This window comes from Arthrobotrys flagrans, assembly GCF_004000055.1.
Source record: "Arthrobotrys flagrans strain CBS H-5679 chromosome Unknown unitig_9, whole genome shotgun sequence".
NCBI classification, from domain to species: domain Eukaryota; kingdom Fungi; phylum Ascomycota; class Orbiliomycetes; order Orbiliales; family Orbiliaceae; genus Arthrobotrys; species Arthrobotrys flagrans.
The window spans coordinates 635,664-647,891 of NW_027137551.1; the positions used below are offsets into that span (position 1 = coordinate 635,664).

At 44.5% G+C, this 12,228-nt stretch overlaps 4 protein-coding genes across 5 annotated transcripts; all 4 read right to left on the reverse strand.

Annotated features, from left to right (window-relative positions):
• Positions 1-505, reverse strand: DFL_005556 (uncharacterized protein; the record flags this gene model as incomplete). 2 transcript variants are annotated; one of them, XM_067634831.1, is made up of 2 exons in its annotated part: positions 1-390; positions 491-505. In XM_067634831.1, 2 exons carry the CDS (start codon positions 503-505, stop codon positions 1-3), a joined length of 405 nt encoding a protein of 134 aa, XP_067489322.1. The 2 variants fall into 2 exon arrangements, with proteins under 2 accessions (XP_067489322.1, XP_067489323.1); XM_067634832.1 differs by having other exon boundaries at positions 1-396.
• A 2,156-nt stretch (positions 506-2,661) lies between these two features.
• Positions 2,662-4,916, reverse strand: DFL_005557 (uncharacterized protein; the record flags this gene model as incomplete). The annotated part of the gene is made up of 4 exons (XM_067634833.1): positions 2,662-3,780; positions 3,878-4,462; positions 4,571-4,818; positions 4,880-4,916. 4 exons carry the CDS (start codon positions 4,914-4,916, stop codon positions 2,662-2,664), a joined length of 1,989 nt encoding a protein of 662 aa, XP_067489324.1.
• A 39-nt stretch (positions 4,917-4,955) lies between these two features.
• DFL_005558 (uncharacterized protein) lies at positions 4,956-6,093 on the reverse strand (the record flags this gene model as incomplete). The annotated part of the gene is made up of 2 exons (XM_067634834.1): positions 4,956-5,767; positions 5,841-6,093. 2 exons carry the CDS (start codon positions 6,091-6,093, stop codon positions 4,956-4,958), a joined length of 1,065 nt encoding a protein of 354 aa, XP_067489325.1.
• Positions 6,094-7,355: 1,262 nt separating this feature from the next.
• DFL_005559 (uncharacterized protein) lies at positions 7,356-7,634 on the reverse strand (the record flags this gene model as incomplete). The annotated part of the gene is made up of 2 exons (XM_067634835.1): positions 7,356-7,411; positions 7,472-7,634. The coding sequence occupies 2 exons, from the start codon at positions 7,632-7,634 to the stop codon at positions 7,356-7,358; spliced, it is 219 nt and encodes a 72-aa protein (XP_067489326.1).
• Between the last annotated feature and the right edge of the window lie 4,594 nt (positions 7,635-12,228).

Below are 12,228 nucleotides of genomic sequence, written 5' to 3' on the forward strand. Positions count from 1 at the left end.
CTATGAACCAGCAACAACAGAACTAGCCGGCTTGGAGTCAGAGATAGCATTTTGTTTGGTAACAGCCGACTGGCCTGCAGCTTGCTTCCCTTCTACTTGTTGCTTCTCCGTCTGAAATTTCTTAGATACCTTGTTTGAAATACTGGGCTTGAGTGTGCACTTTTCCGAGCTCTGTAGCTGAGATCCTCCCACGTGTTTCTTCTTCACACTCTTAGGTGCTTGGTCTGCGATATCGGGTTTGGGCGGGCGTGCTTCTAACTCTGTTTCCTCATCCGAACCTCTGTGCCCGTCTACAGAGCTTGAAGCCGAGTGAGACGATGTATCCTCTTTTTTGAGATCTTCAAAAGAGAACCCAGTTGAAGACCCATAGATGAGGGGTTCTCTAACCCCCTGCTTCTAGACCAAAGCAACATGTCTACAGTCAGCTAATCGTGTATTTGCAATATAGAAAAATTTAAGGATTAGATTCAAACTAAGGGTATTCGCCTACCGGTGTGGAAGCCATCGTATTCCCCAATGGATCGGGTTTATATAATGATAAATTACCAATGGTTGGTGGCATTGAAGATTTGCTTAAGTAGAGAGGGGGTAGAGTTTTGTAGACTAGGGATGGAGATTGGAGTATGAGGGGTCAGAAGGATCCAGGTGAGCGGGGGAGCTTTATTTATATAAGGTAGCAACAAATGATAATAACCCCTATCCAATCCGATTCAATCATTAAATGTCGACTAAAAAAATGAGGGGTCGCATCAATGATTGAGCGGGTGGCTTTTCATCTCTCAATCTGGGTTTTATCCATAGCGTTACCACTTAACTCCGACAGGATTAGTGAGAGATATTTCAATTCGCCTGTAGATGCTGCTGTTACGTTTCCACGTCACAATTTGCATTGAATGGTTTGGTAGTCATGATCGAGATGAGTGGTAGATTTTCTTAGAAATAAGAGTCAACAAGTCATATTCCTGCCGTGTGTGATACGGCTTGCATACCTAGGAAGTAAGTGCACTATGGGATTGCAAGGTGTTTTATATGATCGAGACCCTAACCGCGATCTAGTTTACCGCGACAAAACCTTTCGCATACCGAATTTAGGAACCTGCATTTCCAGTAGGTCCCGCAAAATGGGTTCATGGGGCGTCCAAGAAACGCTTTCGTACCGGTACAGAAAGAGGTATCAGTTCGTTGCGGCGTCACGCACTATACACTACCGGTATACCAGAAAGCTCGATAGGGGGCTCGGAATAGCTCATGTGCCTTGAGCTTGATGAGTATCTTCCACAGAGACAATGGCGCCAACATCGGTGCTAAAATTTAAGGAAGCCTAGATTTAGGCCTGCGGAATCCTGAACTCCAATTTGGCTTTGAGATCCTAGGGTCCTCGGATTGATTCAGGAACGTGGGTCAATGTACAGAGTACATCCATTTCCCGGGCCGGGCCCATGGCGGCCAGCAGGCTCTTGCCCGGGGTGTGGTGGGTCCGACCTAGCCGACGCTAACCAAAAATAACCCAGCGCCCTCGCTTCGAGGTACGAAGTTCATATCACATTTTATGAAAAGAGATATCATAGACGTGAAAATACACTGGACGACCGCCCAGACATGCTAAAGACCTGCCTAAGGCCTACCTAATGTGATATCAATCTATCCGCTGTCTAATCTCATTTGTTGGTCCGCCATTGTAAGGGTCCAAAACTCGAACATTCCAACTTGCAACTGGAAGAAGCTCACGAAGTGGAGTTCACAACATCCCCGATTCTCAAGTTTCATTTGGATAAAAGTCCAGATACAAAAGCGAAAAGCTACACACGGACTGAACCTGCAGCGTAGAAACGAGGCGAACGCGGGATATATGCATTTGCCATGGAGTACAGCCGACGAAGAGCAGGCCCCATTTTGGGTCGGTGAGTACGGGGGCAATCCTTCCTTTTATGTAAGCTCCGGTTCATGGCCGAAGTATCATAGCGGATACCAAAGCACCCAAATTGCCAAGCACAGGCAAATTCCGTGAAGTCGTTTTGGACCACACTTGATCCCTGGTATTCTGGATCCTGTCGATATCTAGAGCTGATTTAGCGCTGCTCGAACGCGAACGATAGTATCTTTCAATTAACTGGCTATTCTAGGCAACTGAAGACATGAAACTCTGGGCACGAAGGTATAGTATAAATTTTGAAGGGTGTTATGTGCCAGGCGGCTCCAGTGTGTGTCCGTTCTTTGTTACACATCGATGAGCTGACCCACCTGAATTCATGAAATTGCTACCACATCTCAGCCATCATGGTCTTGTGTTGTCACCGGATATCGCGTGACATTTCTTTGCAGGCAAAATACAACAAACAGCAACACATTGACAACGCAAGCAGCTCACTCAAAGGGCAGCATGAAGAGTTGGGGCACTTCTTGCGTCCGGGCCTAAACGGTGTCACTTTCGTTCGACTGATTTGGAATATATGCGAGACAGATAAAATTAGTAAATCCTATAGAGAGAGGTACTTAAAATTTCTAGAATTTCGCACATTAACTAAATAGTATTTGTCTGAACTGTAAACTCTTTATTTTTGACTAGCATTGTTCAGTAATTTCCTCTAGACTGATATACTGACGAGCAAAAGATAGTGAATTATATTATTGTAATGTTGATAAAACAAAAAAAACGTTAGGTTAAGCAATTTCTTCACTATCCCTACGACCTTCACTCTCCTCTAGAGGTTCCAGGATCTCGTTTCCCCCAACCCCTTTGACGCTGAGCCTTTTCGACCTCGTGTACATATTCAAGTACGCCGCTTTCTGGACAATTCTAAACGGTCCCCCCTTCACACTAGCTTTAAGATAACAGAGCTGTAGGCAAGCAACTGTGAACGGAAGCATTAGTTTACGTTTATCAGTCGAACACCTTCGAAATAGTGCAGAAACCTTCAGAAGATTCCACTTTCCAAATGGTTCGATGCCAGAACGTTTCCAATCCTCCAGCACTGGATTTCCAGATTGAGTACTAGGCTCTATTTCCTGAAACATCGCAAACAACTTCTCTTTGTTGGCCTTGTCATTCTCTTTATCGTTCTCGGATTGTGTTTGGAGGTGTTTGAAATCCAACCCAGAGTACATCCGGCTGCATTCCCGCAATATATCGTCGAGTCGACGCTTGGTAAAACTAAGGAGCTCTTCGTATATCTCTTTTGAAATTCCCAGCGCGTGCTTTCTCCGCGAACTTTCCCTCGCCGCTTTTCTGTGATACTCAAGCTCCTCGCTGAAGAAATTTGATATGTCGTTGTCGGTGAAGATGTCAGAAAATTTCGCTTTAAACTTAGTTTCGTAATCTTCTTTCATTGCGAGAATTGTACCCTTGACATAATCTAGGACGTGAGTTTTCTCAAGGTTCTGATTTTCGTATAGAAACCTGGAATAAGTTGTCCGGTCTCTCATATAAAAAGGTTCGGAGCGGTTTTTGAGAAACAGGTGCACCTCATGTTCGATCTTTCCCCAAGCTTCAGTCTTCAGAGCCAGGCCCTGCTTCGGTGCATCAAATAAAAGGCAGGCAAGCTCCGCGAGCCGCCTTGACAATGGATCATCGATTGTAAGATGATACGAGACCTGTTGATGCATAAGAGTACATTTTCTGACTTTAGGATTTGATAGCATTTTTGGGATTTCTGCCTTGAGAATGTCCTTGATGGTAGCATCTTCGTCCATTCCGTTATTCTTTAAATGGAATCCAACCATATCCTGAATTCCAGCTTCCTCAAATACTCTTTCCTTAGCGACGTAGGTTCGGTCGGAAGCCTTGCAATGAAAGGTTCTACAAGTCTTTGGTCCCATATGACTAGGACGGTATCCCCATCATAGTCCCCCCAGATAGACGGAAGCTATCCGTCCCGACCGTGGGGAACACAATATAGTCTGCAAAATCTTTGTACGCCTCAAGGACTTCAGGGCTTGTAACTGCAACGGCTGCTTGGATATCTGAGGCAAGATAGGCAGGCGCCCGGCCTACCAAAACCTTACCACGGAGGAACTTAAGAAATTTGTCGTTGACAGCAAACCCATCCGAAGAAAACTGCAGGAAAACTTCGCCCAGCTTGAGCACTTTCTTGAAGTCGGGAATACATTTTACTGATGTACTCTCCGGAACCACGAACTTCATACCCTCCCAGGATTCGAGTCGGTTTTTATTGCACCCTGAAACAAGATTTTTGAGGGCAACGCACTCAGAAACCGTAAACCCGGCATCAACCATCTGGATGATTCGCTCCTCGGCGGAAATGGGCATGGAGCCGGCATGTTTGAAGCATCCGTCTTTTTCTCTACGTTCTTTCAGGGTAATGGTTTGATAAAGGCTTTTGATAAATGATGATTCGTCGCCTTGTTCCAGCAGCTCCCATATTTCGTCCTTTTCAATCGCCTCTTTGGCAAGGTCGCCAAGTACCTCCTTTGGGACACCGTTATGGCTGAGAATTATTATAAACTATTGTCCGATATTCCCTGGCTTTAAGGGTCTCGCGTAATCCACAACTTCGATATTGAGATCTTCCTGAGTTTTAAATTTGATCTGTGATCGCCGGTACTTAATTACCAGCGACTTGTGGAACTCCGCATCACTATTCTCTGCATCTAGGACGATTAGACCTTTCCTGCCACCATGTCTTGTTTGAAAATACGAGGGGCAATAATCGAGTCCCAATTGCTCGGCAATAGCCTGGAGAACAGCATAAGTGGCTGTCCCGCACCCATCGGTCATGGGAGATTTTGTGTCAGATAGTATATCCTCTTCTTCATCAACTTTGACATCTCTGAGCGGGACAAGGACCGTCCTCGAAAACCCTTTCGGTTCAGAAATATTAGAATCGCCTTTTCTAATGATTATTTTATACCGGAGACTTACCGAGTTTAATCCTAGCATTATACTTAGCTGTGGACATATCTTGGTTTTGGCATGGAGGAATTAACCATTTGATTCCTTAGGGAACGGTTTGAGTTGGAAGGCCATCGCCAGATACTGCGAACATTATGACGGAGTAGGATTCCATGTTTGCCTCTTTTTCGGCCTTCGATGCATCCGAGGCATGTATTACCTCCCAATGCCGTCTTAGAATATCAATCCCCTGCATGATTGCATTACAGAGAGAAGAGAGATCATGGTTGGTGGGAGTATCCTGAAAACGACACGGGCGGCTCAGTTTCATGAAACGAGGACCAAACTCTCGATTGAATCGGTGAGAATATGCGTCTCTCGCCAATGGCTTCAGCTTAATCCGGATGCAGTACCCGGATCCTCGAAGCTTTCTGACTTCCAAAAACCCTGCCTGTTGTGCTTGGTTGTCAAAGTCGTTTGAGAAGCTTGTACCATTGTAAAAGGGATCCAATGGCTGAGAAGATACGATCTCGCCCGTTTCATGAAAGAGTATCTTTTTCATTTTGTGGATTACGTCCCCTAACGTACAACCGTCTGTGCCATCTCTGAGGACGTCTGCAACCACTTTGTTGATAGCCTTTCTGCTTGTGGACGCTTGGAAAGTCCTTTGGATTTCATATCGAGCTTGAGAGGAAACTTTATACCCCCCAAAATCAATTTCAGTGCTATTGCAATCCCAAGAAAGAGTCATCTGAGATGAAAGGTAATTTTTCCCATGTTTCATCTCTGTGGAAAGGCATTTGTTCTCCTTGTTGTGGCTGTTATAGAGAATGACTCTTTCTCCTTCTGTATCTTCATCTTCAGGCGGTTCGAGAATTTGATTCGAGAACTGGGTTTCTTGTGAACTGTCGCCGAGGACTAGTGAATAAGTAGAGAGTCTGTTAGACGCGTAGAACTAAAGACACAAACGGCCTCAGACAAGAGTAAATACCTAAACGCTGGGATTGAATCTCATCTGTTAAGACAGACAACTCTTCCTCAAATTCTGAGCCTTCGTCAAGATTGAACTCGGTTTCCTGGGAGGAATAACTATTCTCAAACCCAGAGAGAAACGAAAAGCTTTCGTTATTTCTTGGAATCGTTTCCAGCAAGGGTGTTTCCTCGAGGATTTGCTCTGGTTCCCAAGCTTGGCTAGAGTCCAGTAGAGGGGGCTCGTATAGAGTTAGATTGGAGAAGTCCATCATCTTTAGTATGGGTAAGAAGTAGACTCAAGCACACTCTAGCGAACGGTATTAGCTATTCCTGCTAAGACAAGATTGGAGCGTCGATGTTAATAACGAACAATGGAAGGGAAAAGTTACCCGCAGGGCTAGCTATCAGTGGTATGGTAGTGAAGCTCGAGTAGTATGATGAGGATGGAAAGGAGATGAGGAGGAAATGAGTAGGCAGCTGCGTACTAGGATAGTTAGAGCCCCTTTAGAGCCCTCAATATTTCTGTACATTGTATGATCGGCTTCGTAAATCATGCAAATATTAGAAGGCAGTCTTGACGGTGCATCAAAGCCGCGAAAGCGGATCTGTGTACGTTACCCCATGTTGCAAACTTATTCAAACAGCTGCAGAGGCTGACGTGAAAAACGCGGCGCGGCCAAAACGACAGGAACAACAAAAAACCCTTTAAAACGAGGCGGAGATAGTTATCGATAGAGCCCATTTGGGACCCAGAAGGAAACAGCGATGGGCGACATTATAGAGAACTAGAACGTAAGAATGGGGCGGTGAGATCCCAAGCAGAAAGAGGTGGGTATACGGTAGGTTCGTTAGTTGATGGTGAAGTGTAACCTGTTCCCTGTTTGTGGTGGATCATGTGTTGTACCTTAACTAGCGCCCGCTCTTAAATGCTGACCGAGGTATGGGCTGGGTACGCTAGCTAGGACAACCTCACTGCAATGAGGGAAACAATGCGGTTTATATACACATACTCATGCACATTAACTGCACTTCATTGATATACAGGCATCATATCATTGCAGCACGATTCCAGGCTCTTTATTCAGAGTTTTCCAGTCGCACGTAGCCTTGTGTCCTACAGCGCTATCATACAATATCTGGACGGAGTCACGATACACGAGGCTACCAATATTCTTGCGATGCAAGTTCTATGAGAAAGATGTTTGGCGTCCAGAGCAGGGAGCACCATTATATTCTCTATATATTGTATCTTATGAGAGCCGTTTGTTTCGTAGTTAAATTTGTAGGCGAGTAATGCAGCCGCGCAAGTGAGATTTGAATATATTCATTATTTCTTAAAGAGACCACTCTATGGTGACTTCGAAATTCAACCTTCCAGTGCAGTAATAAACCATTTTCAATAAAGTATATATGGACGGGAATATTATGGAGGCATCATAAGGTCTAGTGGGCAGCATCATTGATCTACCATAGAGATTCATATTTGTTCCAATATCCAATTTTCCATAATCCGCAGTTTAACAAAATCTGTATCTTAGTTCTTCTTGCAGTGCTCCTCAAACTCGCTCCAGTTTCCTGATTGCTTTGCCCCTGCAACCAAAAATATTAGCATTTTAGCTTATTTTGAGGTGGTCATGAGTATGAACTTACAAACACAGAGAACTTTGCATTCTCCTTTCAAGACTTCACTTGGATTACGGGGGACGGTCTTTTCGCAGTCAATATCTGCTCTTTTGACTGGAGTAGAGGGAATTGCTACAGCCTGAGCAGTAGCGAGGAGGAAGACAGAGGCGAAAACGAATGAGATCTTCATTTTGATAGTATGAAAGTTTATATGGTTGCTCCGTTGGGAAATTAATAGACGTTTGGCTTGTAAGCTTGGAGAGCTTTTATTATGCGGATAGAGAAACAAAGAACGGTATACCCGGTGTGAATAGGGAAAGATGGTTGGTCTAATTGATGATAGAGAAGAATGGATTTGGCAGAGAGAATGCGCCTCTTTTTATAACTTTTGTGAGCTTAGTATTATAATGTGTCAAGATGTCCAACGATGCGGAGAATGGGCAATGACCAAGTACATTGTTGGATTTTCATAAACCTTCCATATTGAGATCTCCATGTCTTGAAAAGCATGCACGCTAACCTCAACGAAGAAACAAAAGAATAGCGACGTCTGAAACCGGCTCCTTGTCTCAACTTCCATGGATTCACTGGACAATTTCCATCGCCACCGTTGCCATCGACGAGAATCACCTACTTCTTAAACTCCCCGCCGTTATGTTCCCTACCCGCATTTTTTTTTAAACATCCTAGCCTACCAAACTTACCGAACTCCAACATTCGGCACCTATCGGCTAGCGACTTGCTTGTGGAGCCCCGCAATGCTATTTTCCAATTGCCCAGTTTACTCGCCGGTTATGAAATACATTTGCTACATTCATACCTGCCCTTCGTTAACACAATCTTGATTTAATAGAATGAGTGGTCTGATAGCACGACTATAGGAATCATTAACATCGCAAATTTGGCATTTGAGACATGAATTTATTGGTATACCTAGATAAATCGAAGCTGAAAACTAGATTCTCTGTTAGTAAACAGTATTATTGGTGCGCAGGTAGATATTTAGATAGAGGTTATCACATCGTATGTCAAAATATCATGACACTCCAAATAACGTCTGATATCTGCGTTCATAGCTGGTGGACTAAAGGGTATCCCGTCCGCTCTGCCTTACTCAAGCCCCCAAGCGGTCGCTCAGTAGTATAGTGGGTGACCATATGCGAATCGCGACTAACGCAGGTTTCTTTTTTTTTTTTTTCCTTCTTCGAAGTTTGGTAGGAATTCAGTTTAGTTTGTGGGGACATGGGTTTTTGTCCCAAGAGCAGAATTTTTTTTATCCTTGCAGCCTAAATAACACAAACCCCAACTACAGCGCCCTCTGTGTTGAGCTACCGTGCAATAGGGCAGCTGGCGCACCGGCATTGTCGCCAAACGGGGGTTCAGTCCGGAACAAGACTAGAACAAGACCAGGTCAGGGCGGAGACCAGGCCATGGGCTCTAAAAAAGTCCAACTTCATGCCCAACACAGCTCGAAGAAGTATCCCAGATATTGTTCTTTCGAACGGCTGGTTTTCTGAGGTATACGGTAACTCTATAGGGAAGTACCTCGAATTGATCTATAGAGTTCTATTGGTTCCGAATTTATCACTTGATCAATAACGATTTATCGTGTTAAATGGTCCCAAGACCGGTATGCAAGGCTACGTGTTAAAAAAATTAGAGATTCGAGATAAGCGAATATTTCCGAAGGCCGGGGTAAAAGGATGAAATATTAATGAGAGAACAGCAAAGGTCTTCGTAGAAAGCAAGACTCAAAGGAAGGGCCCGCTTTGTGTTTTCTGGGTTCGAATGTTTCGATGGAACCCCCAGTTCCCTCGACGCCTAGATGTCACGGTTCATCCGAAGATATATCTACACGACTCAGTAATGCATATTACAATGCAGTATAATCGAAAACGCTTAAGCAAACCATACTCCCTGTCATTCATGTGTTACATAAAAACGTGGTAAAATAATTTACATTGACTTTGCTGCATCCTTGGAATGCAGGAACATCATCAGGGGTTATATGCACCTGGTCCTGAAAGTGGTTCAGAGGGGTGGCATCCAAGGGGAGAAAAATAGAACATCGGGGAGGGGGGGACTACGGCCTGGTAGGAGCCAAGCTCCGGTAGCAGCTTGGAATGACGGATTGTTCCGGGGCTCGGACGGGGAACGAAATAGCGATCACTTAAGTGAGTGAACGACGGCGGATACCGGTATATGCACCTCAGATTTGGTGCGAAAAGACGTACAAGGCGGGGTAGAAGTAGAAACCCCCGCAATGGAAACATTTCTCAGCTCTCCCTTTTAAACCCCAATAGTGACCTGCCTCGCCGCCCAGCTAGGTAACCAAAACCTTGATCCTTAAACAAAGCAGAACCGAAACACCTATCAACTTTCTTGGGAGGACGGGCGCCGGTGTTCGAAATAAATGGATACAAGGCATTCTACCTAAACCCTCCGTGGGAAGTCGAACGTATTTCGAAAGACGAATTCACAAAACGTTTAACTCCCGCCCACTAGAAACGTGGTTATGAGAGTATCAATGCTCTCGAAGAGGCTAGAGCCTCGCATCTACGTAAGGGGCAATTCCAACCGTGTCCCGATCAGTGAAATGCCTCTTCTTGGGGAAATAAGGAGTACCATCAAATTTGAATCTCCCCAGCGAATGCATTTTCTTCATTCCCGATCAATCACCAATCCAAACTGCTGTTAACTTGATTCGCCAGAATTGGTCCGAACGGCAAACCTCGCACCACCAAAGCACTTAGATACTTGCCGAAATCAAACCACTAGTATACGTAGTATGTAGCCCTGATGTTTCGACGGTCGACTGTTATTGAACAGTTTGCTTAAATTTCTCCCGATTCCTTTATTTATTCCGGACCTTGATACATTCTTCTAGCCGTCTAAATATGATAATTGCAAAAGCATCATGTTATTCCTCATACAATGTCCTTGAATCTACATACATTTATTCATCTAGATACCTCCAGAGCTGATCGATCCTGAAATCGGTCGCAGCAGTGTGGACAACACATGGCTCCGGGCGTCGACGAATCGAATCATTAAGTCGTTCAAGATGGTTTCAGTTTTAATTGTACACTAGCCGCAAAGAAACTTGATTTTAGTTTCATCAATAGCTTCCTTCAACCGTCTTCTCTCGTTTTCATCATCATTTCAGCCCACCAGTGGATCTGTTGTGTTAATATACGATCCAAAATCCAACAGCCATTTTGTGTTGCGTCAACCATGATGTGTGGAAAACCACAGTCACGGGGTCAAAGCCGACCGCAATTCACCAGAATCATGCCTTTTGAAATTCCAGCCATTCGCCGATCTCCCATAAATTAGAATCTACGAAGATAGTACTTAGATCATAACGGTTCGTATACGAGACAAAACGACTCCTACCTCGAATATACAAAATTTATTCTCTGAAATATCCACACCAGCCAGGGCAATATGTTATTCGTGGGTACAAACCTTTGCTAGCTTTGAGGTTATACATCGCCTCCCCACAAGCGCAATCGGTATCAGTTGGTGCAAGGCTGTACTTGTGACCTGTCTACACATATCACATCGCACGTTCTTTAGCTCAATAATTTCATCTCAGAACCGATCAATCATAAAAATATAGTTGGTGGCTGGGTCTGTGTGAAAACGGCTGAGGTATGCATGGGATCTATAAAAGTAGGAGTTATGATCAACTACAAGGGTATATACTATGAAGTATCTTCCCCAGGATATTTATATGAAGGCGCAACATGCATGATGAGCTGGCATGGTCTTATGGATTAATTCTCTATGGCAAAATTCAGGATACATTGGAAGCTCCCAATCATTGCATAATCGATATAATCTAGACTCGAAAAGAAGATCTATGAGTATCTATCTGGCGTCGGAATATCGCACGCAATGGAGGGGAAGCTGCCGGACCCTTGCATTCTCAAACCCCCATTCTCCCAGTCCAAAAAGCAATAGCGAGGGGAATCTCAGCTCGCTGATTGCCTGTCTTAAACTGAGGGGCCTCCTGCATTAACTGCGAGGATGCTACCCAAGCTTTCAAGGCGAAGTACCCATGTGCGCATGTGCACGAGCAGGTGGTTCTGTACAAAATCATATTTCCTTTTTCCTTTGAGACTCAATTTATGTGACGATCATAACTCCTCCCCGCGATTACATCTGTTTCCCAGTGTTTCGGCGCCATGGCAGCGATTGCAGCGATTGTGGTTGCAAGCTCCTCGTACCCACCCACCGGCGGCGGGTTATTACGGTTGTATAGAAACATGCCCCCAGGGCTGAGTATTCCGCAAAAAAGAAAATTGAACTGGTCTCGAGACCGGGGATGAACCCACTCGAAGAATGTTGTTTTGGTATTCCTTTTCCTCTTGTCTCTTGATATTGATATCTCGTTGTGCTGACACTTTTTTTTCTGGTGTGGTGGATTGGCACGGTCCAGCATTGCAGACCCCTGCCTGCGATAGCATTCGACCTCTACACTTGGATGCCGTCCTCAACAAAATGAAACCAAGAAGAGGAAAAGATGCAGAAATTTTTTCTTCTTTCTTTCTTTTCCATTTTCAGAAAAATTAAAAGGGGCAAAAAAAAACGGTCGTGGTTGGCATACGCACAGCTGCGGAGAAACACTCTGACTGAATAGTCCTGGACACTGCTCTGATCCAGATCTGGTCTCGCGATCCACAAATTTCCCTTATCGCCTAATGTTCCTATTTCTATTGTAATGAGGCAGAATCTTAGCATATGTTTATGGCTTGCCACAGTCTAGACTCTTCTACTGC